The 12,493-nt window shown below is 37.3% G+C and overlaps 3 protein-coding genes across 5 annotated transcripts; 1 reads left to right on the plus strand and 2 right to left on the minus strand.

Annotated features, from left to right (window-relative positions):
- Positions 1–1,955: 1,955 nt before the first annotated feature.
- LOC141597223 (nucleosome assembly protein 1;3-like) lies at positions 1,956–8,037 on the minus strand. Of its 3 annotated transcripts, XM_074417595.1 has the most exons (17): positions 7,458–8,037; positions 7,180–7,260; positions 6,990–7,082; positions 6,823–6,886; positions 6,577–6,638; positions 6,272–6,486; positions 6,039–6,189; positions 5,914–5,948; positions 5,578–5,689; positions 5,194–5,256; positions 4,689–4,781; positions 4,382–4,442; positions 4,220–4,281; positions 3,962–4,146; positions 3,763–3,865; positions 3,638–3,681; positions 1,956–2,305 (listed from the first exon to the last, which is right to left on the minus strand). In XM_074417595.1, the coding sequence occupies exons 2-17, from the start codon at positions 7,249–7,251 to the stop codon at positions 2,218–2,220; spliced, it is 1,503 nt and encodes a 500-aa protein (XP_074273696.1). In that variant the 5' UTR covers positions 7,252–7,260; positions 7,458–8,037; the 3' UTR covers positions 1,956–2,217. The 3 variants fall into 3 exon arrangements, with proteins under 3 accessions (XP_074273696.1, XP_074273697.1, XP_074273698.1); XM_074417596.1 differs by lacking the exon at positions 4,689–4,781; XM_074417597.1 differs by lacking the exons at positions 6,823–6,886; positions 7,180–7,260; positions 7,458–8,037 and having other exon boundaries at positions 6,990–7,072.
- Positions 8,038–8,930: 893 nt separating this feature from the next.
- LOC141595691 (nucleosome assembly protein 1;2-like) lies at positions 8,931–10,463 on the plus strand. The gene is made up of 6 exons (XM_074415656.1): positions 8,931–9,004; positions 9,240–9,454; positions 9,566–9,716; positions 9,802–9,845; positions 10,132–10,243; positions 10,362–10,463. The coding sequence occupies exons 2-6, from the start codon at positions 9,315–9,317 to the stop codon at positions 10,461–10,463; spliced, it is 549 nt and encodes a 182-aa protein (XP_074271757.1). The 5' UTR covers positions 8,931–9,004; positions 9,240–9,314.
- A 976-nt stretch (positions 10,464–11,439) lies between these two features.
- On the minus strand, positions 11,440–12,278 carry LOC141595692 (E3 ubiquitin ligase PQT3-like). The gene is made up of 2 exons (XM_074415657.1): positions 11,550–12,278; positions 11,440–11,463 (listed from the first exon to the last, which is right to left on the minus strand). The coding sequence occupies exons 1-2, from the start codon at positions 12,276–12,278 to the stop codon at positions 11,440–11,442; spliced, it is 753 nt and encodes a 250-aa protein (XP_074271758.1).
- Between the last annotated feature and the right edge of the window lie 215 nt (positions 12,279–12,493).

The raw sequence follows: 12,493 nt of genomic DNA on the forward strand, positions 1-12,493 counted from the left end.
ATGGAGATTGTTGTGACAGTGTTGGTGTGAGGGGATTGAGATGACAGTAATGTCATGTGATTGTGATTATGGTGGAGTCACTTGCGGGAGTGGCTTCACACCCTAGTTCGCCCTCCGTGGAACCCGCCACGGGAGGGGATGTGCACATTAAGGGACAGGGATTATTGTCGCTCGTTGAGGAGCTGGACTAGGTGGGAGCGGCTGCGGTCACCCACTGGCGGCGAGGATTACCTGTTGCGATGGGTAATCTGGCAGGGCTACACACCTAGGTGTGTAGTCGGTTACTATGTGAGATTGGGTGATTGGGAATTGACGATGATCAGACGAGTATTGCATTTGTTTGTCTTGTTTGTTGCATAATACTGACCCCGTTGTTGTTTGTGGAATCTGCGGTGATCCATTCGGGGATGGTGAGCAGGCTTGACAGGTTGTGCTAGTGAGAGCTTGGGAATTATCTTGGGAGAATTGCCACCACGAGTCATAGCACCACTGTCCGAGTCTTAGCGAGTTTTCTTTATTATTAAGACTTTGAAGTTGTATTTCATTAGACAGTATTTGGTTTCGGATATTGTAATCTTTGCTCTTTACATTACTTTAATAAATGTGCTCAGTTCAGACGCTTTTGATATGTACTAACCTCGGGTAACCGAGATGGTAACGCTTTCTCATGGTAGGGTGGTCCTGGTAAGGCACCTTGGTATGAGGGGGTGTTACAGACAGCGCCACAACAACCGCAACCCAAGAACACGATCCTGACAACGACCTTAAACCGCCCGACAGCTGATCAACCACTGCAGGAGGCACCCCATTATCTCTGGTTTGAGTGGTTTCGGAAACATCAACCTCCGTCGTCATATCATCAGTGCCGAACCGAGTGTAGTCAAGAACACCCCCAACACCATGAACACTAACGGCGCCGTTTAAGTAAAGGTCGGGTCGAACAATCTTAGCATTATGACGACGGAGGTTGATGTTTCCGAAACAAGAAGAGTCGGTAGGCGGGCCCCAGTGGGAAAGACAACAAGTTCAGAGAATGAAAACCGGTGAGGAATGATATGGTAAGGGAAGAGAAGAGGATCGATGAAGGTGAGAGCGGCAGTGGAGGAAGAGGCAGCAAGGAAAGCGGCGTCATCAGGGACAAAGATGGTGACGGAGAAAGGGATAGTGGAGGGGTTAAGTTCGGCTAAAAGGTTAGCCCAGGTACGGAAATTGCCGGCAGAAAGGATGGCGTCCAGGATGGTGTTGAAATGGGATTCTGGAATTGGGTTTTCGAGCGATACGGGATTTGGTGAGATGGCGTTGGTTGTTGTGGTGATAAGGAGGACAGTGAAAACAAAGAAGAGGGAAGCCATGGGAGAAGATTAACTAAGGTTTTCTTGGTTTTCTTAAACTTGAGTTCGTTAAGTTCGTTAGGATTTTGGGAGTAATTTTTCTGGTTGCTTTATATTACAAAGGGATTTATAAGATGGAAAGTGGAAACTGAGATGGGAGTAGACGGGAAGAGAGTTATTTTTATAATTAAAATGAGTCGATTAATCTTTACCCCCTTATAGAATAATCAACTTTTCTAAATATACACATTTGTAAAATTACCCTTATAAAATACTTCTAATTAAATCTTGCCCTCTTCGTCCATCTCCGATGAAAAGAAGTCATTCCGTCAAATTTTAAAATTTTCTTCTAAAACTCATGATTTGTGATGAAAATGTTCATGCCCTAATTTCTAGGTACAAACACAAAAAAAAAATGTTTTTTAATATTTGTAACACAAATTGTATAGATTTTTGTCCTTATCAAAAAAAAAAATGTTCATGCACTAAACTAAATGTTTTAATCTAGCCTTTTAACTATAATTGTATAGATTTTTGTCCTTATCAAAAAAAAAAAGTGTTTTAATATTGTGCCCCTTAATTATCGACTTTCCTAGGTACAAACACAAATTGCTCCACATCATAAACCAAAGTTACAAATTTGTTAAACTCATTTCATGAAGAAAACAAATCACTTTGTTTTCACAAATATAGCAACCAAAACCCCACTTAATTTTGCAATTGTACCAACACAAAACTACTATACAGTCGATGAGTTTCCCACATGTAACAAAAAATGACCGTTCACATTTACCCCTGTAGATCAAATAAGCAAGTGTCACCCTGATCTACGTCGGAATCAGAATCAGTCATGTGATTGCTTTTCTAGTCATCTCCAAACTCCTCATCATCCTCCCCCGATGCGATCTTCAAACTCACCAGTAGTAGTAAACAATGACACGGCATGCGGAATTACATCTTTCCATATTTTTAACCTATATATTTATAACAATCAAATTAATGACCCACAACAACAAAATACTTTTTCAAACAAAATATCAATTTTGTATCAAGTTTATTATCCACTTTTTAAATAGTTCCCCTCTTAAAACTTTTTTTTTTAAAAATAAATTACGAGTATTTTTGAAACAGCTAGTCTTGCTTGTTACGGGCTAATCCCGTCACAAGTTTGTGACCTCTCACAAAAAGGGAGAGGGGACAAGATGGGGCACCCCCATGTGCTTCCCACTCACCTCTCAATGGGTATTTTGTGAGAGGAAACGGTATTCGTCACAAGCTTGTGACGGATATCGTCCGTCTTTAATGAGATTTTGTGTTTTTGAAATGCAGTCAACCTCAAGAATAAACATGTCATGAAGAGCATAAACCAACTATAATCGCCTTTAACCACATATTAACATAAACGCGACAAGAATCACAAACATTCTTCAATAAGAAAGCCTTAATTACTTAAATCTACCTCTTCTATGTGATAACTATGATGTAGACGTATAATAATTGGGGAAAATGATTAGTGCGAACAGGCACGTCATTCTTGTCACTAGACAAACACCAACAGTCGATTATTAACTTTTTATTTCAAAATTGCAAATTGGGATTTTTATTAATGAAATTGTTAGGCTAATTAAGATCTATAATTGTCATCAAAGTATCAACAAATTGGTCAGGTTTTAGGATAGAAAGAGGGGAAAGAGAGAATTTTTTTAAGAGGAAAGGGTAATATTAGAATAAGGGTGCCAAAGTATGCTGGATGTGAGTTGAGATCACATGTCTCATAATTGTGTCTCATTTCCTGTTCCATTGTTTTTATCTTGCGACACGTCATCATTCACATAATAAAAAATGGCAATTTCTCTTAAGTTAATGATGTGTCACAAAAAGAGCATAATGGGACACAAGATGGGATAGAGAATCCACTCTCGATGGATGTAGTAAAACGTGGGTAGGATTTAGCAATTACATAAATTAGATGACAATAGTAAATAAATATATAAGTGGGAATTTTATAGAAAAATATCTTAGGCTCAAGATAAGAAATGAGAGATAACAGAAATTGAATTAAAAAAGTTGCTTCCCTATGTAGTAGGGTAAGGTTCACTCTTTATTTCCTTTTATGGGGCTGTCTCGCAATAATATCCACTCTTTGCTTAATTGCCTTATTGTCCGTTTGGGATTTACGACACCACATTTTTCTACTCTCTCATTTTCATCCACACATCCTTATTCTTCTTAATAATTGCGCTATAAAAGGGTAACTGAGTGAGTAATAACAAGTGAGATAAAAAAAAAACAAATCAAAAACTTACCCAATAGCATAATCCAGTTCCATCCGAGATCTCCACTCTTCAGCCTGATTGAAACAGGATAATAAGATTATAAATACAAAAGTAGTAGTTAAAAAAACAATGCAATATTGCAATTTGAAACTCACTTTTTCGCTATCTTTACAATCAAGCGATGTTGGACGGGTAAAGATATTGAAAAAACTATCCGCAGTAGTCAAACGTCTCTTAACAAGCCACTCAATTTCAGTCCTGCAAGAAAAATATGCTCAATTCATAACTACTTACGGAAGATAGAACAACATACAATGACAGAAAGGTTAAAAGCAAAATATAAGGCTTAATTACCCAATAGTTTCCTCCAGTGAAGGAGCGGGAAAAAATTCATCAATGACGAAATATGACACTGTCAAAAGTGCATTCCTGAAATATGTATTCTGGTTGAAGTCGAACTCGAGCTTGAAACCCCTGGTAACTAAGTCCCACCTTATATCCTTGAGATATTTCAGAATTTCTTCATCCTCTAGCTGAATCTGAAACCTTATACAAAAATGGTTATGATAGAAGCAGCATATACTAACACATCACTAGGCTACATTTACATACCATTTTGCCTACAGTTTTATTTGCCTTCAATGCAGTTAGCCAGAAATTTGGTACTCGTTTCTCTGGGAAAAAACAAAAAAAAACAAGGAATAGGGACGACTAGTTATAAGAGTGAGATCAACGAGGGTACTTAACTACAGAAACCGCATTCCATTTTAATACCTTTGCCAGCTTTAAGTTCTGCTTGATCACCTGGTTTAATACCATTAACAATCTCATACCTCTGCAGAAAACACCATGAAAATAGGTAACTAAGCTAAGCGGAAAAAACAACATTACGTGATGTCTAGACCTAGGGAAGTAAGATCAAAATTAAAGGAAGAACAAGCAAAAACCAGATTAACAAGTCACAACAGGACAATGTCCTATATACTGAACCACAGCTAACACTTCAAAGATGTTAGCCGGAACAAGACTACCATGGCCAACAATTAAAGGATTTGGCGTTATTGTATCACAACATGCAAACCTTTCTGAAGAGTGGTTGACACCGTTTAAGATATTTGGCAAGAAAATGTCTCCTCGCATCAAAGAACATGTCCTCAAGTAGATCATGCTTACTCTGTAATTTTGAAAAAGGCATCCATAAAATACGGCCTAAATATAGCTTTAAAAAGATGGACATGCAGAGAAAAAATAGAAGGAAAAAACAACTGTTTGGAAAAAAAATCATAGATAGATTGTTCAAATTTGTTGTGAGACCCAGTATTTAGACAGCTTTTCAAATCATTACGAGTCCAGCGCATCACGGATAAGTACGATTTCAGTTAGCTAGCCAGGAACTTCAAAGTAAATTAGCTAGTCAAAAAAAATTGTGAGATTTCCCGAATGAAAAACTAAATCACAAGCAACTCACTGCATATTGTGGACTAAAGAATTCAAACAAAAATATAACATTTCATCAGATATTAGAAGTACCTACATCAAAATCAAAATCAAAATCTGAAGCAACACAGTTCGACAAAAGAAATTACCTGAATCTGCTCCAAGAGTTTAACGTTCTGCAGAATGGTATGCGATAATTTCTCCACTTTTGCCTTCAACGCACATCATAAACAAATGAATCAAATCATAGACAACAAAGACACACCTTGGCTCAAGAGTGGTAAAGTGCTTCATATCTCTTTCAATGTCTTGAGAAAGATTTTGAATATCCAGATGATTAAGGTGAAAAACGGATTTGGCTCAAAGGTGGTAAAGTGTTTCATATCTTACAACTCTAACTTAACAAATCAACTCGACTTACTAACCAAACAAGGTCAATTCTCTGTCAAAATTCCCGTATCCCCAATATCTTCATATCCTTCTATCCAAGAAGGAGTGAAGAGTGGAAACTAGTGTGCAAGTTCCAGACTTACATTTTTCTGGGAGTTGGTTATGTCGCCAATCTTAGCACCAGACTCATTATCGGAATTTCCTTCAGTGAACCAATATACGGCGTGGGGAATAATAACATCTCTTAGGGATAGCCTGTACAACAATTGGAGGAAAGCTAGGTATTAAACCACTAAAACATTAAAACATCATACATGCAAATAAATGATATGGGCTACTTAGAGATGACTGCGGTAGAGCTCATTTGTTACATTTAAGTGAAAAAAATGATCTGGGCTACTTGAGATGACCGCGGTAGAGCTCAGAAAAACATATGCATTTAAACCTTAATGAAACAAGAAATCAATTGAGTATCATACGCAGCACTGTAATCTGGTTGCATCAGAGATTCAACCTGAATGAAACAGTAAACGGAGATTATCTAACATATTAATTAACAGAAGAACTATTCCATAGAACCACACTAATGCAAATTGATACTCACCCTTTCAGCATCAGCATCCTCAGTCACTTCAATGGGGTTAAAAAAATTGAAGAAACTGTCAAGAATGGTTCTGGTCATCCCAATAGAAGACTTACTCATACTGAGAACTTTATTTGTCAAACATTTCCCCGGAAACCACTCAATTGGAGTCCTGTAAGACATTCATTCAGCTGTCAATTAACTATTTACATAAGAGGTTCAAACGGTAAAAGCAACATGAAAGGCTTAATTACCCAATAACTTTCTCTATAATATCATTATCTTCATCATACATGCAATATGTCTTTGACAAAACCGAATTTCTAAAATATGGATTGGAATCAAAGACAAACTCGAGCTTGAAACCTTCGGTAGCTTTAGGGTCTGGATACATATCGTCTGTCACTTGAATTCTACACCACTTAATATCTTTGAGATATCTAAGAGCATCTTCATCGTGCTTCTGAATCTGAATTAACAATAAAAATATAAGATAAAAGGGAGGGGAGGCCGGGGCGGGGTGGATACACAGATACAGCACCAGACTAGGTTTACAAACCAATTCAGCCACAGCTTCATTTGACTTCATTGCGATGAGCCAGAAATTTGGAACTCCTATCTCTTAAAAAAATAGCAAAGGAACATAGTTAAAAGACTGTTGAAATAAACCAGAATCGATATTTCATAATAACACAAATTCTCATTTGTGACGGCACAATTCCGTCACACGCTTGTGACCTATCAAAAGAAACAAGTGTGAGGGGTTGTGAGAAGTCACAAGCAAGACGGTCTGTGATAATAATACCTTGAGGAGGTATATAAGAGGACTTAAGCATTAACTTCAAACTAGAATTAACAATCTCATATCTCTGCAGAAAACAGTATGCAAATAAATAACTAGAAATAGCGAAAATAACCAATCAACATTACGAGGTGTCTAAGACTAATCAGAAAGATAATTAGAAAGCGAACCTTTGTGTAGAATGGTTGAAACTTTTTTTGGTATTTATTTTCAAGTGTTATCCTCTTCCCAAAGTGCGTGGCCTCAATATCATCTAGATCACTCTGATATTTTAGAATACAAGGACTAAGAAACTATTGATTTATTGAAAAATAATACGTCAAGAAGTCCAATTGGTGAACGTAAAAGAGAAAAAATTGCCTGAATCTGTTTCAACAATTCCAGGGGATGTTCAATTGGTGATTTCTTCTCCAAAAAGTCCGAATTGTCCATTGCGACACTCTGACAGCATACATGATGAACAAACAAAAAAAAAAAAAAAAAAAACAATACAGTGATTCAAAATGATAAAAGATCAAGTTAAATATCAGGAGAAATTTTCAAATTAGAAGCTGTTAAACATCAATCAAAAAGACGAAAACGTGAAAATGCAAAGTAAAAATTTGAAATTTGAAATGAATATTGCTAGGAATTACTACCAGTGCCACTTGTTGATGTTCTTTGCAGGACAATGCGTGCCAACGCTACTTGGCGCGGCTTCCTCGTCGCTCGCTTTCTCTCTTCTCCGCCGCGACTCGGTCCGAGTCGGATACTAACTCGGCGCCGAATCGTTCGTCAAACGGCGAGTTTCGGCGTAGCTGCTCGCTGAGCAGAAGGTGAGAATTGTCGAAGTTTATCAAAGTAATTGTATTCGCCGGAGCGACGGCAGCGCAAAAGTTGATGATACGACGTCGTTGTTAAATTCTCGTAGTTTATCGAGTAATTCTTCGTCGTGGTATCAGTGGTTGATTTTCGGACTTCCGGTGAGAATTCCGGCGGAGTTTAAGCTGAAGGATATCAAAATATCGGCGAAATTGATTTTTTAAAGATTTTCTTTTTATCTTTTGTGAGTATATCATTTCCTCCTATATTTGTGGCAATCTTTAATGAAGATATGTGACCTATTTTCAAATTATTCCATTTGATTTGTTTACATTAACAGCAACAAAAAAAGACATCGTTGCCATGGCTAGTATATTAACACTTGATTTCAATTTTTGATTTTGTTTTCGAATTTTCAAATTTTACAGCTCGCTCTTCTCAGAGTTTACTCAATGGAGAAACTATCGCCTACGGTTCTGCAACGCGTCCAACTCTTGAAACACATTCACGCAATTTTTACTCTCTTTCCGTTCCTCGTCCCAATCATTTGTTTGACTTTTTTTATTCACAGGGTTCTGCAATGCTTGTTTGTTAATCATGTTCACCCTTTCTACATATTGCTGATTTTTGATTCATTGTTTTGGCGATATAGTTGATGAGTTGCATTATGTATCAAATGAGCAGCCGAAATTACGCTGGACCAGTATAGAAAAACACAAATTCTCATTTAAGACGGAAGTATCCACCTAAAGTTTAAGACGGGTCAAATAATAACCCATTTGTATAGATACTACTTGACCCGTTTTAATAAGAGAGACTTATTGATAGAAAAAACCTCGTTTATACTGTTACATATCTGTACTGTTGCTGTCTCGATTATACTGTCACAGAATGATATTAACAATTTAGCTCAGATCAAGGCCAAACTGGTTGCATTACGTTAGTTTAGCTCGCTCTTTATTAACACAAAATGCATACAGGACCGGCATCTTCTTGTGCCTTTTAAATTTTGATTCATCACATCAATCTATATATATAGTTGGAAGTCTCTCTTGGGTGGTACGCTTACTCCTTGTTTTTATGAATTACGGAGTTGTATTATAAAATTACAGAGCGGGCTAGGTGAACTTGAGGCCAAGTTCTTTGAGAAGAGGAAAACACTTGAAAATGAATACCAGAAACAATTTCAACCACTCGACAAAAAGGTTCGCTTTCTACTTTTCTTTCTGATTGTCGATTTCATTCCTGATCTCATTTTTTCTCCTAAGACCTAGACACCTCGTAATGTTGATTGCTTTATTTGCATACTGTTTTCTGCAAAGATATCAGATTGTTAATTCTGGTTTGAAGTTGATGCTTAAGTCCTCTTATATACCTCCTGAAGGTATTATTATCACATACCGTCTTGCTTGTGACCTCTCACAGCCCCTCTCCCATTTGCTCTCCCATTTGTTTCTTGTGAGAGATGGCAAGCTTGTGACGGAATAGTGCCGTCACAAATTCAATTTGTGTTATTACAGAATGTTGATTCTGTATTTTAGTACTCTGGCTTATTTCAATAGTCTTTTAACCATGTTCCTCCCCTCCCTTTTATCTTATATATTTTATTGTTAATTCAGATTCATAAGCACGATGAAGATGCTCTGAGATATCTCAAAGATATTAAGTGGTGTAGAATTCAAGTGACAGACGATATGTATCCAGACCCTAAAGCTACCGAAGGTTTCAAGCTCGAGTTTGTCTTTGATCGCAATCCATATTTTAGAAATTCGGTTTTGTCAAAGACATATTGCATGTATGATGAAGATAATGATATTGTAGAGAAAGTTATTGGGTAATTAAGCCTTACGTGTTGCTTTTACTGTTTGAACCTCTTTTTTCATAATGATATTGTAGAGAAAGTTCCCTTATGTAAATAGTTAATTGACAGCTGAATGTCTTACAGGACTCCAATTGAGTGGTTTCCTGGGAAGTGTTTGACAAATAAAGTTCACATTATGAGGAAGTCTTCTAGTGGGATAACCAGAACCATTCTTGACAGTTTCTTCAATTTTTTTAACCCCGTTGAAATGACTGAAGATGCTGATGCTGAAATGGTGAGTATCAATTGTCATTGGTGTGTTCTATGGAATAGTTCTTCTGTTAATATGTTAGATATTCTTTGTTTACTGTTCCATTCAGGTTGAATATATGATATCTCTGATGCACCCAGATTACAGTGCTGGGTATGATACTCAATTGATTTCTTGTTTCATTAAGTTGTAAATGCACATGTTTTTCTGAGCAGATCATTTTTTCACTTAAATGTAACAAATGAGGCGGTCAACATAAGTTTTATTGCAATCTCACATCTCAGCTACCCCTAATAATTAATCCTAAACAGCAATCGTTAGTTATTACCGGCTATTTATTGTAGTGGTATGGCTTTCGAGCTTCGTTTATGTATGTTTGTACATGATGTTTTTATGTTTTAGTGGTTTAATACCTAGCTTTCCTTCAATTGTTGTACAGGCTATCCCTAAGTGATGATATTATTCCCCATGCCGTGTTTTGGTTCACTGTAGGGAATTCTGATAATGAGTCTGCTGCTAAGATTGGCGACATAACCAACTCCCAGAAAAATGTAAGTCTAGAACTTGCACACTAGTTTCCACTCTGCACCCCTTCGGATAGAAGTCTTGAGCCAAAGTGTGTCTTTGTTGTCTATGATTTGATTCATTTGTTTATGATGTGTGTTGAAGGCAAAAGTGGAGAAATTATCGCATACCGTTCTGCAAAAAGTTAAACTCTTGGAGCAGATTCAGGTAATTTCTTTTGCCGAACTGTGTTGTTACAGATTTTGATTTTTATGTACTTCTTCTGATATCTGATGAAATGTTATATTTTTGTATGAATTGTAATGTTTCTGTGTTACGATGTTTAGTCCACAATATCCAGTGAGTTGCTACAGTTTTTCATGCGGGAAATTTCACAAATATTTTCGACAAGCTAATTTACTTTGAAGTTCTGAAATAATTTATTCTTCTCTATACTTTCACTACCTATGGGTTTGTAAATATTTTTTTCTGGTGAGCTAGGTAAATCGTGTTCAAAGTTTCATTCAAACAAAAGACCCATTTATCTTCTAGATTTAAAACAAATGCAAATGCAGACTCAAAGTGTGCATTACCCTTTTTTTTTCTTTTAATATTGATTGAATAAGCACTTGAATTACATTTCATCAACAATAAGATTTACAAAGCTATGCAGAATGCAATAAGTTTGTGAAATAATTCCGCGCATTTTCAGCACTTAATTCTACGGTGATAATGACCATGGTCCCTGTCAGACTGACGGTGGATGCTTTTACGGCGACGTTCCCGGTCCGAGTCCTGATCACGCTTCACGGAGTATCTCTCTCTTGACCTCTCCCTCTCATGGTGACAATGATCAGAAAAATTAGCAGCAACATCCCTCTGGCTCCAAGGAGGACGAGAAGGAATCAATGGGGGATACCCGGAATTCTGAGGCACTAGATGATAGCCCATATTCCAGGGCATGTTACCACTAAAACGCCCCATATAATCATCCACACCTGGCTCTACATCCATGTCTGATCTTGCATCCAAAGCACCGTTTTGTAATACATGCTCCTTTACGTTTAATTCTTCAACTTGTGAAGGGATGCTTTGGTCGACATTTGAGACATCAGATTGAGCAGACTCCATATCTTGGACATGGACAGAACTCCCACCATTATTATCTGTAATTGTACTCCTGCTATTACCAGACTCCAAGATACGGTTAATTGTGTCCCTAACAGTTGTATTAGGCAGAAGATCATCGGCGACTATATTTTCTGCCCTGCAGTAGCACATGGACTTAGAAATGATGCAGTCTCTGATACATTTGTCACAAAAACTCCTGTAACAACATTTGCTAGTGAATACAGCATCTTTCATCACTTGATTACATAGTGGACAATTAAGTTCAGGTGGAACATTCACAATGGATCGAGTCGAAGATTGGCTTGCAATTTGTTTCTCAAAAGCAACAGACGTCCCATTAGCCAATGCATACAAGCCATCTGGTGTCGGTACAAGCATAGACTTTGGTAGGCCAGTAGGAGGCTTTACTTTCCGAATGTCGAAGTTTGGGTCACCATTAGTTGGACAATGTTGAATATAATGACCAGGAATCTTACACCTGTGGCATATATAGCCCTGTGGAGGTGTTTTCTGCTGCAAACCACAGCCTCGCCCAAAAGTTGAATCCTTCATTAAAATGCTTGATTCTGTTGCAGTGACTTGAGGAGTGGTCACGTAAATATCATCCCCGAAATCATCATAATAGTCCAATGGTTCAGAATTATTTGACATTGAGGAATCAGCAGTCACAGAGCCGCTTTCTGCGGGATGATGAATAACAATCGGCATGGGAGGCGGTCCTGGTCCTGGAACTCGACGTACTGACACAGAGGTGTTTTTTGGAATCAGCATCAATTCGTCAACATACTCTTCATTTGTTTGAGCGTTGGTAACAATGAGATCAGTTCCTCTTCTTATCATATGCTTTGACTCAAATATTCGTTGTTTTAGATTCAATACCGTTATGAAATGATCAACGATTGTAATTGAATCGTACTTTTTCGCACTTTTAAACTTGTAATACACAGCCATGACTCCTCTTCAACTTTTTTTTTTCTTTCTTTTATTATTTTTTTCAATAAGATGAATAGAACAAAATACGGAGATCACAAAATATCAATCCAAATCCTAATTTACCGACGAAGCAGTAACAGTTTCTGGAAAGAAATTACAAAGCCTCTCAAACAAAAATTAACAACAAATTAGTACAAAAGAAAACAATACAAAATCAATATCAATCTTCGTCT

Source organism: Silene latifolia, chromosome 8 (assembly GCF_048544455.1).
Source record: "Silene latifolia isolate original U9 population chromosome 8, ASM4854445v1, whole genome shotgun sequence".
Lineage (NCBI taxonomy): Eukaryota > Viridiplantae > Streptophyta > Magnoliopsida > Caryophyllales > Caryophyllaceae > Silene > Silene latifolia.

Bases quoted from the DNA above. Each gene is read 5' to 3' on its own strand.
- LOC141597223 (XM_074417595.1), bottom strand. From the start codon at position 7,251: ATGGACAATTCGGACTTTTTGGAGAAGAAATCACCAATTGAACATCCC. The intron at 6,887-6,989 runs GTTCGCTTTCTA...TGTTTTCTGCAG, and splicing joins TTCAACCATTCTACACAAAG to AGATATGAGATTGTTAATTC. The intron at 4,282-4,381 runs GTATTAAAATGG...GTTTTTTCCCAG, and splicing joins AGAACTTAAAGCTGGCAAAG to AGAAACGAGTACCAAATTTC.
- LOC141595691 (XM_074415656.1), top strand. From the start codon at position 9,315: ATGTATCCAGACCCTAAAGCTACCGAAGGTTTCAAGCTCGAGTTTGTC. The intron at 9,717-9,801 runs GTGAGTATCAAT...TGTTCCATTCAG, and splicing joins AAGATGCTGATGCTGAAATG to GTTGAATATATGATATCTCT. The intron at 9,846-10,131 runs GTATGATACTCA...ATTGTTGTACAG, and splicing joins CACCCAGATTACAGTGCTGG to GCTATCCCTAAGTGATGATA.
- LOC141595692 (XM_074415657.1), bottom strand. From the start codon at position 12,278: ATGGCTGTGTATTACAAGTTTAAAAGTGCGAAAAAGTACGATTCAATT. The intron at 11,464-11,549 runs GTATTCACTAGC...GTGCTACTGCAG, and splicing joins ATCAAGTGATGAAAGATGCT to GGCAGAAAATATAGTCGCCG.